This window comes from Chlorocebus sabaeus, chromosome 14 (assembly GCF_047675955.1).
Source record: "Chlorocebus sabaeus isolate Y175 chromosome 14, mChlSab1.0.hap1, whole genome shotgun sequence".
NCBI lineage: Eukaryota > Metazoa > Chordata > Mammalia > Primates > Cercopithecidae > Chlorocebus > Chlorocebus sabaeus.
The window spans coordinates 53636967-53657455 of NC_132917.1; the positions used below are offsets into that span (position 1 = coordinate 53636967).

General features: G+C 38.5%; 2 protein-coding genes across 13 annotated transcripts in view; one reads left to right on the forward strand and one right to left on the reverse strand.

The window, feature by feature from the left end:
* Window positions 1-20489, reverse strand: part of ASB3 (ankyrin repeat and SOCS box containing 3) — a 122342-nt gene that overhangs the window by 94629 nt on the left and 7224 nt on the right. For 5 of the 8 annotated variants that reach the window (XM_073022973.1, XM_073022970.1, XM_073022971.1 and 2 more), the window contains exon 2: window positions 2262-2470. The exons of 1 other annotated variant lie outside the window; for it this stretch is intronic. In XM_073022973.1, coding sequence (XP_072879074.1) covers window positions 2262-2470 — 209 coding nt within the window. Of the gene's footprint in view, window positions 1-2245; window positions 2471-4951; window positions 4967-20489 lie in introns of those variants that run through there. 2 more of the 8 variants (XM_073022978.1, XM_073022975.1) reach the window with 2 other exon arrangements.
* CHAC2 (ChaC glutathione specific gamma-glutamylcyclotransferase 2) lies at window positions 4532-11832 on the forward strand. 5 transcript variants are annotated; one of them, XM_038006929.2, is made up of 4 exons: window positions 4754-4861; window positions 6783-6853; window positions 8736-8776; window positions 10942-11832. In XM_038006929.2, exons 3-4 carry the CDS (start codon window positions 8774-8776, stop codon window positions 11323-11325), a joined length of 387 nt encoding a protein of 128 aa, XP_037862857.1. In that variant the 5' UTR covers window positions 4754-4861; window positions 6783-6853; window positions 8736-8773; the 3' UTR covers window positions 11326-11832. The 5 variants fall into 5 exon arrangements, with proteins under 5 accessions (XP_007968838.1, XP_007968837.1, XP_037862857.1 ...); XM_038006930.2 differs by having other exon boundaries at window positions 4819-4861; window positions 6795-6853; XM_007970646.3 differs by lacking the exon at window positions 6783-6853 and having other exon boundaries at window positions 4536-4861; window positions 8736-8771.

The following is a 20489-nucleotide window of genomic DNA, read 5'->3' on the forward strand; positions in this document are numbered from 1 at the left end:
AAAAGACAGCAGGTGTGGTGCATCACACCTGTAATCCCAGCACTTTGGGAAGCTGAGGCAGGAGGATCACTTGAGCCAAGAGTTTGAGACAAGCCTGGGCAACAAAGTGAGACAGTTAGCCAGGCATTGGTGGTGTGCACCTGTAGTCTCAGCTACTTGGGAGGCCGAGGCAGGAGAACCGCTTGAACTTGGGAGGTGGAGGTGGCAGTGAGCTGAGATCGCACCACTGCACTCCCACCTCGGCGACAGAGCAAGACTCCATCTCAGAAAAAAAGGAAATACAGTTGGCCCCGTATCCATGGGTTTTGCACCTGCAGATTCGACCAACTGCGATGGAAGATAATAGCGTCTGTGGGATGTGGAACCCACAGATGCAAACGGCTGACTTTTTGTATCTGCGTATAAGACATTTTTCTATCTTCAGGACAGACTGCAGAACTTGAGGAGCATCCATGAATTTTGGTGTCCGTGGACATTTTGGAACCAAATCCCTGTGGATACAGAGGGACAACTGTAGAGATGAATTTAACAGCCAGTTCAAATGCCTTTAGCCAAAAGCATGCCCAACTTTACTCAGCAGATAAAGGAAAAAAATCTGTAACATAAACTATGCTATTCCGATATGAAAAAGAGACATAACAGTATATTGGAAATGAGCTTTTTGCCTAGAAAAGGATATTCAAACTCACGTCTTTGTTACTACAAATAGTCTGGGAACTCAAGCTTTATAGTTAACTTCAAACAGATTCTGAAAACATATCTTAAGCATTTGAAATTAGAGGAATAATATCTATTTTTCCAGTATCTTCAAAAACTTAACTATAATAGACACTAGACACTTGAACATGTGATTTTAAAAACAATCATGACAAATTTCCTGCAGTACGATTTAGGGAGTTTAGCCTTACCATCTCTTACCTGTTAAGACCAAAAAAAAAAAAAAAAAAAAAACCACCTACCACTACTAAAAACAATGTAAAGATTATTTCCTTTCCTGTCCAGGAGGTAACAAATTACTAGTTCTGATGAGCTATGGGCCCAGAAGTCTGTATTTTAAGCACCTATACCTGGTGATGATAAGTATGAAGGGAAGAGGGTCTGAATTTCCATGATCAATGAAATGTAAATGGTTCTCTGAGTGTTACAATGCAGAGTATTATAGTCAACTTCAGTTTAACTGAATGCTATAAATTCATTCAATTAAATGTTAGAAGCATGGTATGTGAAAAAAAAGGGCTTCAGAGTCAGAGAAATGGGTTCAAATCAAATACCCTAGTTTATTATGTAACCTTTTACAAGTCAACTTCTCTGAGCCTTGGTCTTTTCACCAATAAAATGAGGAGAATACTGCCTCTAACACCACTTTTATAAATATTAAAGAAGACAAACTTGAGCATGTGGCACAATGACTATTACAAAGCAATGCTCAATCCACCATCTGTTTTCTTCCTACCCCCTCTCTACTAAATGTCAGAATCTCGCCTTTAGTCAGTCCTCTTCACTCAGTAGCATGCTGGTTAACATTTAACTAGCTGGCTGTCCAGGAAGAAGAAAATCCAGTTTATAGCACTGGTTTGTAGCACTGGCTTATTTCTGTGCTGTAAATACTCCTACCATGATAGACCGCAAGCATGAAGTCACTGAATGCAGAGATGTAAAGAGATGTGCAGTAGCACACCATTATTCTCTATCCCATTTGTTTATCTCTACTATATTTTATTTTCTTCATGACACTTTTACCTTTTTAAATTATCTTGTTTGTTTAGATATTTGTCATCTGTTTTCCTTGATAAGAAAAAGCATCAGGAAAGCAGGCATCTTGTCTCATGCTAAGTAGTTGTAAAGTTCCCAAAAGTATTAAAAAGTGTTTAAAAAGAAAAAGACTAATTCAATCAAAACACATCCTCAATTTCAGTATGACTGCTCTTTCTGTTTGGTAAAGGAAGAAAGAATAAACATGACCAGTAACTACCAAATGCTTAAATTCAAACAGCAGACTACTTCTCCCATGTCACCTAGCTCGGTCAATAAAAAGAGGCCAGACAGAGGCACTTGCATATAAAATGTCCAACTAGAATATCATACGAATTGAATCCAAGGCAAGTAATCTTACTATCCTTAATAAATAAATTCAGGCAGTTATTTTATGACTATAGAAAGGGAAGCAAATACTGCTGTTAATAAGTTATGTATTACAATTTTTTTTATGATTTATTAACCCAGCTTGTAAGCGAAGCCTCCATACCTTAAATTTACTTTACCTGCATTAATTAACATCTGCAAACATTCTACAGAGTTGTGATAAGCTGCTTCATGAATTGGCATCCATCCCCTGTTATCAGCAACATCGACACTTCGGCCCTTTTTGAGCAGTTTCCTTAAGACTTTAACATTGCCTTCCCTGGCAGCAAGTCCAACCGTAGAGCACGTGTCCGCATAAGCCTCTGTAAAATCCATTTGTTTGACCAGTCTACAAAACAAGGTAGAAGGATAATACTATAGTCAATAAAACAACACTTCACTCCTAGAGGTTAGCAGATCACGGTGGGCCTGTCTAGTATCTCTCACATGACTGCCGAAGAAGGGCCCACAATGCAGAAAGTGACTACCACGCCACAGTCTCTGCTGGTGCCTAAACCAGAAAGTTTCTCCGTTTGGCAGATTAGAATTCCTTGGAATGTTCCTACTAAAAACATGAAGGGACTTTTAAGTGTTCTATCTTTCCTCCTCTGGAAATGTTTGAGCAGCAGGCTTCTGCTCCTGTTCATACCCCACCACAATGTACTCTTTGGTGCTCCATTGATGAGAGCACCTCTACTTAATCCCCAGTGTACACTACATTATGCAGAGATGACCATTCCACTACCAGCAATGCTCAGTCTCAATATATAGCCCTCTATAGGAGACAACTAAACCCAAAAAGTCCAGAAAAGCAGTGAAAGATAGGTGTCATTCTAGTCTTCCTGCACCTGCTGGTCCTTTCCAGAAGAGGTTTAAACACTCAGGTTCTCTATGCTTGACCAAATAGTCGTACTGACTGAGCATATTGAAACCAACATAGAACACCATAAAGAGACGAGCCCCACTTTCCTACATAGCCCAGAAAGTTCTTAACAGAGTTCTTGCCCGCATCATCATCTCCCTCCAATGCTCACTTCAAGTTCCCCTCCAGTCAGAGTCCAGTATAGCTCTCATGTGACTCTCTCGAAGACACAATTTCTTGTTAGTGACTCTATGAAGCAGTTTGGATATGGAATACATATTTGATTGCATAACTATTGTTAATTTTCTTAGATATGATAATGGCATTACAGTTATTAGGAGAATGTCCTTATTCTTTTTTTTTAGGGAACTTGTTCTAGGATGAATGTCCTTATTCTTATAAGACACATGTAGAGTATGTGGTAGTAAAACGTCGTAACACATGCAACTTCAAATGTTTTCCATTTAAAAGTATAGAGTAAAAAGGAAGTAAAGCAACTGTGAAAAATGGTAATTATCGGATGTAGATGAAATGTATTAGTCATTACACTCTTTTTATCTAAGTTTTCTGTATATTCGAAATTTTTCAGAAAAGAAGGGTTAGCAAACATGTCAGGCAATTTGAAACTACAACTTAGAGAAAATAGGAAAAGACTTGTTTTTTGTTTGTTTGGTAGCAGCTTCCTGCTGATTTCTTTATAAGAAAAGAAATAAACCCCTTGAATCTGAGTGTTTTAGCATTCAAAACCACAGTATAAAAATCTTCAAGAAAGAACAATCACTTGGTAAGGCTTCTGTTTTCACACACAGACACAGCCATGATAGTCCAAGCGAGTTTCCTAAACAATATTTTGCAGCAAGAGCTCTAACGAGCAGATCTTCAAAAAATTTTAGGATCCCTGACGCCTTGGAGAAACTCATGAAAGCTGTAGTTTCCCCTCAGAAAAGTGTACACCCCAAATTTTGTACACAACGGCAGGTTCCCCAGCTCGTTTCCAAAGCCTTTACAGGGGCCCCAAGTTAAGAACATTTGCCTGCTCTTTTGTGAACAAGTCACTGATAATACTAAAGATGAATAAATTTGTGCAAAATTTAAATATATAAACAATTCCCATTGAAAAGACACATACTCTTTCACAGGCGTAAACTTCTATTGTAAATTTCCCACTTTTACTTGAAAGGCAAAAGACATTCTTTTGAGGACATAAAATCAAAAATGGATTACATTCCTCCTGCTGCTGTTATATAGGCAAAAATCTAATTTCCAAAGCAGAACAAAAGGTGTTTCTAAGTGCTGCCTGCGGTGCTGGTACACCGCCTCCGTATCTCGACACCACGAGCGACGACTCCTGCCCTTTTCTCCTTCCTCGCCCCCGGTTAGAAATAAGTCCAGTTCCAATTTCAGAGCCAAATAGCTCCAAAAAGCATTGTGGGTGTTGTAGTTTTCTGCACACGCGCACTAAAGGTAGGTTAGGGTGATTTACAGAGGCTGCAAAAGAATCCGCTGCTTACTACACCGAAGGTTAATGCCTCTTGACTGCCTAATCAAGGAAATAAAATAAAGCTGACTGAGACTCACTCGGAAAACCTTTCTGGATCCAAACTCCCAGTGCGCTTTGCGCCCCAAGTGGCCATCGCGCCTGCGCCCCGCGCAGCCGGTTACTCGCTTACCGGAGGCTGCAGTCTCCCCCGGCGCGGCGACAACTAGGGTTCACCGTCGCCGTGGCAGAGGAGCCGCGAAAAGATGTGGGTTTTTGGTTACGGGTCCCTGATCTGGAAGGTGGATTTCCCCTATCAGGACAAGCTGGTCGGATACATCACAAACTACAGCAGGCGCTTCTGGCAGGGCAGCACGGACCACCGCGGGGTCCCCGGCAAGGTGAGGCGCCGGCCAGCTCCCCACACTTACTGCCCCCGGACCCCCGCTCCCCAACTCCACACACAGCACTCACACCCTAGGGAACCACACCTTAGCGCTTCATGGGGACCAAGCACATGGCCTGGGGCAACACTTATTTCTGTAGATTTTCCCTGCCACCTGCCCGCCATCTCTAACCCAGCCCGGGCACTCCTTCCGAAGCTGCTTAAGATGCCGGTGGTTAGTTTCTAGAGGCGGCGAGAAGCGCGAGCACGGGCACACGAGCTCGCGCCAGGCTGAGTGCGGAGAGGGGAAAAAAAAATCCCACTGGCGGGAAGATGAATTTTCATGTCACTACGTAGTTGAAATAGTAAAATCAAGTTGCAAATTCAGCTTTTTAGCCATTAAACTTGTTGGTATTTCTGCGTTCTAGCCGACTTTCATGGGTTTGCGATTAAACGTGCATGTTACTTCTAGGATTTCTTTACATCTTTCAAAAGTTTTATTTTCTGACACCTAGGATTACAGAACGAGTTTCCAAAATTTTCTCTAGTTATTGAGGAACTCACTTTGGTTTTCAGGTACTAGCGAAGTTAAATGAAGTTCTGGTTATATGAGTAACACAGTACCAAGCTCATTACTATATCCAGCATTATTTTAATGTTACTTTCTTGATGGTTCTCATAATTATAATGTGAAATGTAAGTTCTTTGATCCACTTTTCAGTCGGTCATACAAAGGTATTAATATATGTATAGAGAATTAGCAGCAGCTCACTGCTTATGCAAATCAGCTTTGTACTGGCTACAAAACAACTAACCCCTAAAGAAAACTAAGATTGAGGTAACTAATAATTTGGAAATTGGTCAATGGAAAGGGGAAAAGATCAAGGCTCTAAAGTAGTTTGCACCTGCTCATAAAAGAGTCGCGGCATTAAAATCACGAAAAGAAGCTGAGTCAGAAACCATTCTATCTCAACTACAGTTGATCAATTAAGAACTTAGCTTTTAAGTAGACTACACTGGCCTATTGGGACATTGGACACAATGACCTGAAAAGAGGCAAATGGCTTAAGGTAAATGCATATTTATAGATCAACAGAAATGTCATGGCCAAAGTATCTCCAAGAATGTTCTAAAACAATATTCAAGACATTAAAGAATTAAGCTAAATAAAATGGCTTCTGAGTTGTCAGTTTTGGCTGGGCCCAGTGGCTACGCCTGTGATCTCAACACTTTGGAAGTTTGAGCCAGGAGAACTGCTTGAGGCCAGGAGTTTGAGAGTTGTCAGTTTTGATACGAATATTTAAAATTGCCATTCTGAAGAGGAAACCTTTAGCCCAGTCTCCAATTATAATGGCCAACTATTAAATATTTATGTATGTGGCTATTAACAACATACTTTAGTACTCTAGTCTTGACCAAAACGTACAGTGTATTACATAACACATTGAGATATGTATGCTGTCAGAACCGACTGATGATCAGAAATTGCCTAGTCAACGCAACAGTCCGTGATTTTTTAAAAGGAGAAAGGAGCTGGGCCAGGCACAGTGGTTCCCGCCTATAATCCCAGCACTTTAGGAGGCCGAGGCGGGTGGATCCCCTGAGGTCAGGAGTTCAAGACCAGCCTGACCAACATGGAGAAACCCCGTCTCTACTAAAAATTCAAAATTAGCTGAGCGTGGTGGTGCATGCCGGTATCCCAGCTACTCTGGAGGCTGAGGCAGGAGAATTGCTTGTACCCGAGAGCCAGAGGTTGCAGTGAGCCGAGATTGCACCACTGCACTCCAGCCTGAGCAACAAGAGTGAAACTCTGTCTCAAAAAAAAAAAAGAGGAGCTAAAAAAAAAAAAGGTGTCTTTCTGAGCACCTAAGACTCAGAATTCTAACTGCACTTAATACCATACTTAGTCCATAAGCTCTATTTATTTCATATGTTAGTTTGCATTCTAGAATGACAATATAAGCTACTGGAACCAAGAATCAAGAGTTCCTCTTCTCCATAGCACACAGTAGGTATTCATAAATAACTTCTAATTAACTTTGAAATTGAAAATAATATGGCAATATCTACTTGACCTTCACCAATATATGTATCCTCATTATAGCATTATCTTAAAAAGAAAACAAGTCAGAAATCTAAATGTCCAAGAACACAGGAATGTTTATAGTTCATCAATGACACAATATTATGCAACTATTAAAATGTATGAGAAGACTAACAAGGAAAATTAAATGAGAAATCATAATCCAAAATCCCATGTGTTCCATGATTACGAATTATCTATATGAACAGATAAAGACTAGAAGGAAATAGCAACAAAGATGACACAAATGCCTGTATGATTTAGGCTCACTATGTGCCAGACACTGGCCACACAAGTAGGTAAAATTATGGCTTATGACTCAACATTCCCACAAATGATGTTAAGGTATCAGTACACATACAGCCTTTGGTACTCTATGGATGACTTTTATTTTAAAAAAAAAACTTGCAGGCACTGGTATGTGTCACCTTTGTGCCTTAAATTACAGAACATTCCAAGTCTGAACTTTCTCTAAGGCTTTCCATTTATAAACAAAGACTGTTTTATCAGTCTTTGAAATGGGAAAACAAATAAAACTTGTTTTGGCTTCATAATATATCATTTCAACCTCAAGCTGAATAGTAAAAAGTGAAGGTTTCCATAATATTGTTAACTGATCTGTGTTAAAACCAAAATGGGAAAATAAAATTGCCTAGAACACAAGTGATTGTTCCATATAAGAACTAAACGAATAGGCCAGTTCTAATACTGACCTTTCAATAGGGCAAAGTAAAGTTCATTTATGAATGTAAAAGGAATGCCTACCTTGAAGCACCATCACCATATACAGAAAGGTAAGAACCCTTCATAACTCAGAAGTGTAAATCACTCAATCTCTCGCACTTAAAAACTCTTAATATCCCCTAGTAGCAGTGGTTCTTAAAGTATGAGCCCCAAAACAATTGCTGAAATCAGCGAGAAGTTGTTACAAATGCAAATTCTTAGACAGCTCCAGACCTACAGAATCAGAAACTCTGGATGTGTGGCCTAACAATGTGTTTCTCAAGCCCTCTAGGTCATTTGATCTACACTAAAAGTTTGAAAGTCACTTCCCTATATATAGGAAAACACCCTTTATGACATATTTTTTTTTCCCCTAATAAAACTATAGGCCGTGCACAGTGGCTCACACCTGTAATCCAAGCACTTTGGGAGGCCAAGGCGGGTGGATTACCTAAGGTCAGGAGTTCCATACCAGCCTGGCCAACATGGTGAAACCCCCATCTCTACTAAAAATACAAAAACTAGCTGGACATGGTGGCGGGCACGTGTAATCCCAGCTATTCAGGAGGCTGATGTGAGAGAATCGCTTAAACTCGGGAGTTGGAGGTTGCAGTGAGCCGAGATTGCACCATTGCACTCCAGCTTGGGCTTGTTGAGCAAAACTACGTCTCAATAAATAAATAAATAAATAAATAAATAAATAAATAAATAAATCTATAACCTTCTTTTTTCCTAAGGGAAAAACCAGAATATTTATAATTACTGCTTCCATTTGCCTTTCATTTTAGATGACCTTTAGTTACTGGTATGTTTTCCAATATATCCATGTAAAGTGAATATAATATACCTAATATGTATAAATTGATGGAAATCTTTTAGAAATAAGGCCAACACAGTCTCTAGATGAGGTAGGTTCTCTTAATTCACTTTAGGTTTATCATAAAAAATAACTATGCTTAAGATATAGTGCTTCTTATAAGCAAATATAGTTCAAATATTCCATGTCAAAAATGTTGCTAATACTCAGCTACTTAATGAACTTTATTAATTCAGAAAAAAAATTTGTTTACCTTTTTCAAAACAGCCTGGAAGAGTTGTGACTCTTGTTGAAGATCCTGCGGTATGGTATAAATATTCTTTTTGTATAATTTTAATTTTATAAAATGTTGAGATGTTTCTCAGTTTCAATTTGATTAACAATCATTACAGACAATTTGAACTACCCTAAGTTTAGAATTCTTCTCTGTATTTGTGGGTTGTTTTCGTGTTTGTGAAAAATGAGGCCAGTAAGAAAAGTTAGAATGCAGAGTGCAAGGTAGACAACAATGTACAAACAAATGGCATGTAGTTTTCGTTTTTGTGGGGTTTTTGTTGTTGTTGTTGTTGTTGTTTGAGATGGAGTCTCGCTCTCTGTCGCCCAGGCTGGAGTGCAGTGGCCAGATCTCGGCTCACTGCAAGCTCCGCCTCCCGGGTTCACGCCATTCTCCTGCCTCAGCCTCCCGAGTAGCTGGGACTACAGGCGCGGCTAATTTTTTGTATTTTTAGTAGAGACAGGGTTTCACCGTGTTAGCCAGGATGCTCTCAATCTCCTGACCTCGTGATTCGCCCGCCTCGTCCTCCCAAAGTGCTGGGATTACAGGCGTGAGCCACCGCACGTGGTCGTGGGTTTTTTTAAAAAACAAGTGTATTAACTAAGAATTTTGTGGTCTCCTTTGACATTAATGGAAATACCCCCCCGACAGCCAGACCACCACCAATAATTAAATGGAACCCTCAAAAGCTCTCTTCACTTTTGCTACGAGTCTCATTTTCAGCAGAAATCTAAGTGAGGAATTATTTTATTACTTAATTGTATCAATAGTATTTGTGTTTTGTGTTTTTGTTTTTTTAAGTTCAGGAGTACATGTACAGGATGTGCAAGTTTGTTACGTTCGTAAACATGTGTCATGGGGGTTTATTGTACAGATGATTTAATCACCCAGGTATAAACATTAAGCCTAGTATCGATTAGTTATTTTTCTAGATCTTCTCCCTCCTCCCATCCTCCGCCCTCCAATAGACCCCAGTAGCACCTGTGATTTTAAAACTGGTTTGGAGCACCAGAAAGTTTTATTTAACCAACAACCTCAGTTTCTTAAATATTTTCAATCATTTTATTGGGGTACAGATTCAGAATTTTATATTGTGAAATTAAATGTTTAACTTTGGAAAGAACTTTAATAAACAAAAATCAAGCAGTTAGTAATGGAAGATAAACAATGGTGTGGAATAGGAAATGCTTTCATAATTTATACTATGAAAAGCATTTATAAAAAAGACCTTCAAATTAGTAACTAATAACTCATAATTAGTTAATAAATGGCACTTTGTTTGTAGAATTTTTTAATAACCAAGTGAAAGCCTCGTATTTTTCATTTCAGTCCCATTATTTTTAAAAAAAGATCAAATTTTAAAAAATTTTAAGATAAAATATCTTGCTGTGCCTATGATACAAAGAAATTATTCACAATGGAGATTTTAAAGTGCTTATTTCCTTTATTGTTTAGTATGTTCTTCTGTGTACTTTAAGTGAAGAAAAACTGTATTGACTGTTTCTTTGTTTGTTTGTTTGTTTTTTGAGACAGTCTCACTCCATCACCCAGGCTGGAGTTCAGTGGCGGGATCTCAGCTCACTGCCACCTCTGCCACGGGGTTCAAGCCGCCATCCTGCCTCAGCCTCCCGAGTAGCTGGGATTACAAGTGCCTGCCACCACGCCTAATTTTTGTATTTTTAGTAAAGACGGGATTTCACCATCTTGGCCAAGCTGGTCTTGCACTCCTGACCCACCTAGGCCCCCAAAGTGCTGGTATTACAGGCGTGAGCCACGGCTCCCGGCCCACTTGTAGGAATATACAAGATATGGCCAGGCATAGTGGCTGACGCCTGTAATCCCAGCACATTGGGAGGCCGAGGCAGGCAGATCACCTGAGGTCAGGAGTTCGAGCCCAGCCTGGCCAACATGACAAAACCCCTTCTCTACTAAAAATACAAAAATTAGCTGGGCATGGTGGTGCATTCCTGTAATCCCAGTCACTCAGGAGGCTGAGGCAGGAGAATTGCTTGAACCTGGGAGGCTGAGGTTGCAGTAAGCCAAGATCATGCCACTACACCGCAGCCTGGGCAACAGACAAGACTTCATCTCAAAAACAAACAGAAAAGAATATATGAGATACTTCTTAGATCATGACCTATCTTCATTTATTTTAATTAGCCTTATAAATACTAGTGTATTCTTTTCATTTTTCAACAGGGATGTGTATGGGGTGTTGCTTACAGATTGCCAGTAGGAAAGGAAGAAGAAGTAAAAGCATACCTTGACTTCAGAGAGAAAGGAGGCTACAGAACCACAACAGTCATTTTTTATCCAAAAGATCCCACAACAAAACCATTCAGTGTATTGCTATATATTGGAACATGTGATAATCCAGATTATCTTGGTCCTGCACCTCTGGAAGACATTGCTGAACAAATTTTTAATGCAGCTGGTCCAAGTGGAAGAAATACAGAATATCTTTTTGAACTTGCAAATTCTATTAGGAACCTTGTGCCAGAAGAAGCAGATGAGCATCTTTTCGCTTTGGAAAAATTAGTAAAGGAACGTTTAGAAGGGAAACAGAACCTCAATTGCATATAAAGAACTAATCATTGACTTTTCTAAACAAGCAGAGCTTTTAGTCTTCGGAGAATTATCTTCAGTGCACGATGGCAATATGATTTGGAAATACGTTTACTTAAAGATCTTATTTTTAATGTAGTCAGGATATTATCTAAACTTGTATTTTAACTGGAAATGTCCTAAAACACATATATTCAAAAGAATGGGATACAGTGAAAGAAAAATTCAAATTTTAATAACATAAAGATTTCCTAACTTTATGCTATTGAACACTTACTCATTAGAAGTGAGTTATTTAGAAAAATACAGTGAAGGACTCAGTTCAGTCTTGTTTTTATCAGAGTAACAATAATCCTGTTTCATATCCCAATACTATGTTGAAGTTCTAAAGAATTAAACCAAAAGTCCAATAAATATAAAGTTATGCCTTCAATATATTCATATACAATTCTGTAACCATGGTTTAAAATATACAAGCTTAAAAAAACGTGACTAGAAATACATAATAATATGAACAGTATTTCAGCCTTAATTGTGAATTTCCTTATTATTCAGGTATTAAATGAAACCCTTTCAGTTTTAAACCAAAAATTGGCTTTTTTAAAATATAAAAATTTCCTTGGAAGTATAATGTACTGTACCTCTCCTTTCTTAAATAAAGGCATTTTACTATATAGAAGGTAAAAAGCATAAATTACATTATACAAATCGTGATCATTAATGATGTGGTCTGTCACTCACTTTGTATTAATCTTATGCCAAAAGTGAAAAAGATGGGCTTTCTGATAATACAAATTAATGGCATATATAATGAAAATTTAGTTTTTAAAACAGCTTTTGGAATTCTTTCTCTCTCTCTCTCTCTCTCTCTGTGTGTGTGTGTGTGTGTGTGTGTGTGTGTGTGTGTATTTTTTTTTTTTTTTTCTTTGCAGCCTGCAGTCTGGCCATCCCACAGGCTGGACAGTGTAACCTCTGGCAGAAGCCAAGAATAGGTACCTCCTGGAATTCTAATTTTGTTTTGTTTTTTGAGACCAAGTATCGCTCTGTTGCCTAGGCTGGAGTGCAGTGGTGCCAATCTCGGCTCACTGCAGCCTCCACCTCCCAGGTTCAAGGGATTCTCCTGCCTCAGCCTCCCGGGTAGCTGGGATTACAGGCACGTGCCACCACACCCAACTAATTATATTTTTAGTAGAGACAGGGTTTCACTATGTTGGCCAAGCTGGTCTCGAACTCCTAACCTCAGGTGATCCATCCACCTCAGCCTCCCAAAGTGCTAGGATTACAGGTGTGAGCCACCATGCCCAGCCTATAATTTTTTATTTGTATAAATTTATGGGCTACAAGTGCCATTTTGTTACATGCATAGATTGTATTTTTTTAAGAAGTGGCATTACCTGATTATTTGTACGTAACTTATTTTTTCTTTATCTTATCACCTAAAGAAGAGTATCAATTGGGTGTATGCTGCTACTTAACTAGGAAACAAATTATTAACTCACATAGAATTAACTTTGATTCAAACTATTCAGGTTATTCCTGATTATAGGTTATTTCTTTCTCAATAGGACATATAATCGCTCTAGAATCTTTCACTATAAAAACTCAGTATAAAACTAAATGTAATATGATACTTACTAAAAGCTCCTTAAACCCAGTCATGATTAATAATTAGTACAGAAGTTTTTCACATAAAACTGTCCTACATGTCCTTTTCATGTTTTCCTGTTTAATATCTTAGTAATTTACTCAGCTACATAACTACTTTAAATATCTTCCAACATTTTAAATATTAGTTTTCCAGAAGGCATTTCACTTGTCCTGTAAAACAGAAAGGGTGATAAATTTATTAATGAATATCTCATAAGGATGTGCTAGGCACTTTACATACGGAGCCATATGTCCTCATTTTTTGGATAATTCCTCTAGCTTGTTTCCATTGTAACTTGCACTCAGTTATGCATCTAACATGGCTAAAATCCAGGTTGCTCTGACTTTGGAGCACAGGATTCTTCTATGACATGTTTTTAAAAACCCATATGAACTTAACTTTTCTTACTACCCTGCTTGTTTTTTCAGAAAGTAAACAAGATTAATGATTAAACCAGATTAATGATTAATTTCATGTGTATAATGAAATAGTAACTGGTTACATAAAGATGTTTGAGTTAATTTTGACAGATGTGTATATATTGCCACAAATATAATGAGCCTATCTAAGACTGACATGCTCAGAATCATGTTAGTCAATGCAGAGATCTAGTTTTTCATTTTACAAAGTCCAAAGGAGTATGTGACTCCCTAAAGTCAATACCACTTAATAACTAGCTTACAAAATATCAAGAGGGAGGGATTACTTTGGGATCCCCATTTATACATCTTTCTAGGTTTTCCATTAGAAGTTAAACTAGAAGATTTGTGAATATACACGTGGTATACCATCATCACTTACAGAGAGATTGTGTTCTAACAGCCCAGGGAAGGGATATTCATTTTCATTAGGATGGGGAGAAACCTGACTGAAATGGAGAAGTTAAATTCCATTATCAGAAGCTGGGGTTTGCAGCCTCCAAGCTAGGAAGAAACAGAACTCTGGTGCCAAATTACTTATATATTTTCGTTTTCTTAGCAAAGCTCAAGTCTCTCTTTACAGCCCTTGGATCCCACTTTCAAAACATTTTCTCTCCTTCTTCTGCCCTAATTACATGTAACACAAAACTCAGATTCTCACTCCTCAGAGTGGAAATATTAGGGAGGTGTTCAGTTTTAGAAATTTAAGAGAAGTGTGTAAACACTACATTTAGAAAAGAAACTAAAATTTCCTTTTAAATCTCAACTTTTGAATTTTTAGAAGTTGGTCTTTGTACTCCTATACTATTATAATACTTTTCCTCACTCCCAAACAATACATTCACAAGAACTGTAAGCATCTAGATGCCACTATCTCCATATGTAAAGTTATCATTTAGGGAAACAAAGATTATGATGATGTCAACTCTGAATATTTAAAAGCATGAACATGACTCATTTCATTATGACTGACTTTAAAAGTTTGACCATTGTCTATTATGTATTCATCTTAATGGCAAAATTTTTAATTTTCTAATCAAGTACCTGAAATGTATATTATTATACATCTTTAAAGTGCCTATTTACTTTTAATATATGTAAAACATTATACAATGACTGATATACTTAATAAATATTATTTCAAATATATCACATATTCAGAGTATCACATATTCAGAGTATCATGGGTTCAGCATCTCTTCAAGACTCCTAATGATTACAATCATGCCAGAACCATATTTGGTCTATTAGATATTTTTCAAACATTTTCCAGTCAACATTTCATTATATTAGATTTCTCTTTTCCATAGATACATCTTGTTTTTAAATTACAAATTCAGAGAATACTCTCTCAATGAGTAAGTACATATCCTTACATCCTGGGTAGTTGTGAATATCAATGTAAGCATCGTATTTGTAATTTACCATCTCTGGTTCTTTCTTTCCAGGCAATTAGACGATAAATGTGCTTTAAAATTCTCTTTAATCATATCATGTTAAAACTTACCTATCAAATGTTCCTGTTATGCCTGTCATTTTTCAGGAAAAATACTGACTGCATTCTCTAGTAATTTATTCAGCTTTTAGCAATCTATTTTTATGGATTTCTAAAACCTTGAATTTGGCCAGTGTAGTGGCTCACACCTGTAATCATAGTACTTTGGGATGCTGGGAAGGGAGGATCACTTCAGGCTAGGAACTAGAGACCAGCCAGAGCAACAGAACAGCACCCTGTCTCTATAAAAAATTCAAAAATTAGCCGGGTGTAGTGGCATGCACCTGTAGGCCCAGCTACTCAAAAGGCTGAGGCAGGAGTATTGCCTGAACCCAGGAGTTCGAGGCTGCAGTGAGCCATGATCACACCACTGCAGTCCAGGCTGGGCAACACAGCAAGATCCTGTCTCCAAAAACTAAAATAAAACCTTGAATTCACTCTAAGCACATATTACAGACTCAAAGATTTTGTAATCCTGTGGCTACTATGTCAAAGAATTTTAACTCTTCCTAAGACAACTACATTACTAAAATTTTTATTCTGTATGTCAAATTTATATGACGAAAATTAGCTTTATTGGATTTCAGGGGTTTTTTCCATTCATTTTACCTTTCTAAAATAGTATATTTCAATTTCATTTTCTTGTTTTACTTAATTGTACTGAGCCGCCTCCTCTTTATAAATAGTTCACCCACACATGTACACACACTGTAACTGGAAAAACCACCACTAATCCTACAGTTTCTTGTGTTCTTCCAGCTTTCTTATTCTTCACAGAAATTTTTTAACTACACAGTACTTCACTTCCTTATCTTAATGCCTTTCCAATTCAACTTTACTCTGCCAAACCACTCAATCATTGTATTATCAAGTCTCCAATGACCACTTCCTCATTGAACCCAAAGATTGCAATTTTCATGCTACTCTGGTGCATCAGACACTAGTGATCAAGCATCCCATGTCACTAAAGCCAAAGACAAAAACATTTCATTGTGCTTCCAATTACAACACATACACTATTCTTTATCAGATACACAAACTCATCAAATCTTAGGCTTCAATTTTACTTGGACAGCTTCCAATCTCCAGCCTACTCTCTCAACCTCTTCATGTCTGTTACATGAAGGCATCTCCAGTTGTGCTACACAAGCATGGAAACTTATTGTACTAAAGCCAGTACTCATCTCCTTTCCCAACTAGAAAATTTGGTTCCACATTACCTCCCTGCACATAATACACATTAAATGTTGAACATACTTAGTACAGGAAAAAAAAAACAGGTTTATGATACTCGCATCAATTTATATGCTTTTGGAGAAAATAGATGGTATTTTCACAATATATACAAAATGTGTTTGTGCCTTTTTAATATTAAATTTTACCCTTTGTTTTGCTAAAAACAATATATATAACATTTTTTTTAAAGTATAAGCAATCTTGGCTGGGTGTGGTGGCTCACACCTGTAATTTCAGCACTTTGGGAGACCAAGGCGGGTGGCTCACCTGAGGTCAGGAGTTCGAGACCAGTCTGACCAATATGGTGAAACCCCATTTCTACTAAAAATACAAAATAATTAGCCAGGCATGGTGGCGGGCACCTGAAGTCCCAGCTACTTAGGAGGCTAAGTCAGGATAATTGCTTGAACCCAGGAGGAAGAGATTGCAGTGAGCCAAGATTGCGCCACTGCATTCCAGTCTGGGCAACAGAGTGGGATTCTTGTCTCAAAAAAAAAAAAAAAAGTGTCAGCAATCTTTAATTGGAAGGCCATTAGGCTAAGATGGGTTCCTATGTAAGCAAACTGAAGCCCAATGTAAATAGTAAAACAAAACTTAATATTTGCTTTTTATTTTTTAATTATCAACTGACTATAGTTTCATATTTATGGGGTACAAAGTAATGATTTATGAATACAATGTGGAATAATTAAATCAATCTAATTCACATATCCATCACCTCAAATATTTATTTTTTGTAGTGAAAACTTTTGAAATTTACTCTTAGCAAGTATAAAGTGTACATTATTAGTCACTATATTCACCATACTGTGCAACATATCTCAAAGAAAAAAATTCCTCCCCTTTGACTTTCATCTCCCCCTTCCCCCATGCCCTCCCCCTACCCCGGTAACTACTGTTCTACTCTCTGTTTCTTTTAGTTCAACAGTTTTAGATTAAATATATAAGTAAGCACATACGGTGTTTATCTGCCTGTACTTGGCTTATCTCATTTTGCTTCAGGTTCTCCAACCCATCCATGTTGTCACAAATGACAAAGTTTCTTTCATTTTTAAGGCTGCATAGTACTCCACAGAGTATGTATACCACATATTTCTTTATCCATTCATCTGTCAAAGGACATTAGGTTGATTCCATGTCTTGGCTATCATGATTAATGCTGCAATGAACATGGGAATGCAGATATCTCTTCAACATATTGATTTCCAATCTTTAAGGTAAATACCCAGAAGTTGGATTGCTGGAGCATATGGTAATTCTATTTTTAGGTTTTTGAGGAACCTCCATTGTTTTCCATAATGGCTGTACTAATTTACATTGCCATTAACAGTGTACAGAGTTTCCCCTTTCTCCATATCGTCACCAACACTTATCTATCATGTGTTTGATAACATTCATTCTGACACTTATTGGGGTAACATCTCATTGTGGTTTTAATTTGCATTTCCCTGATGATTAGTAATGTTGAGCATCTTTTCATATATCTGTTGGCCATTTGTGTGTCTTCTTTTGAGAAATATCTATACAGGTTCCTTGCCCATTTTTTAATTGGATTATTTGTATTCCTTCTATAGAGTTATTTGAGTTCCTTTTATATTCTGAATTTTAACCCCTTATCGCATGTATGGCCTGCAAATATTTCCTCCCAATCCATAGGATGTCACAACTTAATCAGAAATCAACAACTATTCTCTAACGAGCAACTTTCTGCCAGATTGTACCCAAATAAGACAAACAAGTAGCTATGACCATCAAGTAATTTTATTTTTCTTTTCAGACAGGGTCTTGCTCTGTTGCCCAGGCTGGAGTGCAGTGGCACAATTACAGCTCACTGCAGCCTCAACCTCCCAGGCTCAAGCAATCCTCCCACCTCAGCCTCTCAAGTAGCTGGGACTACTGGCATGTGCCACCATGCCTGGCTAATTTTTGCATTAGAGATGGAGTTTCACCATGTTGCCCAGGCTGGTCTTGAACTCCTGAGCTCAAGTGATCCATCCGCCTACCTCAGCTTCCCAAAATGCTGGGATTACAGGTGTAAGCCACCATGCCCAGTCCAATCAAGTAATTTCTTTACTTTGTTTCCATATTCAGCCTGCAAAGGTCTGCTGCTTACACTATTAAAACAGAGCTCCCTGAATTTCTTCTAGTTTTGGGTGCTGCCTCATTCATTAATCCTTTAACACACAAATTCTGTCTTCAGACAAAATTCATTTTGTCTAAAGTTTTTCTTTTAACAAAGTCAAAACGAAGTTACCAAGGAAGCCCTGAAGCCTTTTTGTGATAAGGCTTAAAAGGTTACATGATAGTAAAAGGTTACATGCTGAAAGATTCTCAGCTAAAGAGCCTTATCATACCTACCTCAAGAGCCAGAATTTCTTACATATTCTTCTTGTTTCCAATCTCTTTTCCTCTTTCCAATACATGCTCTACTCTGCACTCATAATTACTTTCCTAAAATACGGAACTAAGGGCAGTAATCAAAAATCCCTTCCTACTGCATATAAAATAAATTCAAATCCTTTAATCTGGCATTCAACTATTTACAATCTGGTCAATCTGGTGGTGTCAGTGTATTTGTCAAATTTCACTTCCCACTGATGTACTCCCCTGCCCCTCGTGCTCCAATCACACCACCCTCCTCATTCCTTAAGACCTAGCTCAAATGAGAGAACTAATGATAGGTGGCAAGCAATGACTATGCACTGAGACCACCAAAATAAATAAGATAGTCCCCAGCTATCAAGAATCATATTTGGTGGAGAAACAAACAAGGCTGGGCACAGTGGCTCGCGCCTGTAATCCAGCACTTTGGGAGGCCAAGGCGGGCGGATCACGAGGTCAGGAGATTGAGACCATCCCTGCTATCACGGTGAAACCCCGTCTCTACTAAAAATACAAAAAATTAGCCGGGCGTGGTGGCGGGTGCCTGTAGTCCCAGCTACTCAGGAGGCTGAGGCAGGAGAATGGCGTGAACCCGGGAGGCGGAGCTTGCAGTGAGCCAAGATCGCACCACTGCACTCCAGCCTGGGCAACAAAGCGAGACTCTCCGTCTCAAAAAAGCAAACAAACAAACAAATCTATGTTATTTAATATAAAAGATGTGATATAACATATAAGCAGAGGGATGGGTATGGTGCTCGTGCCTGTAATATCAGCAATTTGGAAGGCCAAAGCAAGGGAATCACTTGAAGTCAGTAGTTTGAGACCAGCCTGGGCAATACAGTGAGACGACATCTCTACAAAAATCTAAAAATTAGCTGGGCATAGTGGCACATGTCTGCAGTCCTAGCCACTCTGGAGAAGAAAGCAGAAGGATCTCTTGAGCCCAGAAGTTCAAGGCTGCAGTGAGCTATCATAATGCCCCTGCATTTTAGCCTGAGCACCATTGTTGCGGGAAGTCAGGGACCCCAAAGGGAGGGACCAGCTGAAGCCATGGCAGAAGAACATAATTGTGAAGATTTCATGGACATTTATTAGTTCCCCAAAGTAATACTTTTATAATTTCTTACGCCTGTCTTTACTGCAATCTCTGAACATAAATTGTGAAGATTTCAAGGACACTTATCACTTCCCCAATCAATACCCTTGTTATTTCCTATGCCTGTCTTTAATCTCTTAATCCCACCATCTTCGTAAACTGAGGAGGATGTATGTCACCTCGGGACCCTGTGACGATCGTATTAACTGTACAAATTGTTTGTATAGCATGTGTGTTTGAACAATATAAAATCTGGGCACCTTGAAAAAAGAACAGGGTAACAGCAATGTTCAGGGAACAAAGGAGATAACTTTAAACTCTGACTGCCAGTGATCCGGGCGGAAAAGAGCCATATTTCTCTTCTTTCAAAAGCAGATAGGAGAAATTCTGCTGAATACTTTTTCTCAGCAAGGAACATCCCCGAGAAAAAGAATGCGTCCCTGAGGGGAGGCCTCTAAAATGGCCGCTTTGGGGATGGCTGTCTTGTAAGATCATAGACAAAGGGATGAAATAAGCCCCGGTCTCCCGTAGCATTCCCAGGCTTACTAGGACAAGGAAATTCCTGCCTAATAAATTTTGGTCAGACTGGCTGTCTGGTATCAAACCCTGTCTCCTGATAAGATGTTATCAATGACAATGCATGCCAAAACTTCATTAGCAATTTTAATTTAGCCCCATCCTGTGGTCCTGTGATCTTGCCCTGCCTCCATTTGCTTGTGATATTTTATTACCTTGTGAAGTATGTGATCTCTGTGACCCACACCCTATTCATACACTCCTCCCCTTTTGAAAATCGCTAATAAAAACTTGCTGGTTTTACGGCTCAGGGAGCATCACGGAACCTGCCAGCATGTGATGTCTCCCCCGGACAGTCAGCTTTCAAATTTCTCTCTTTTGTACTCTTTC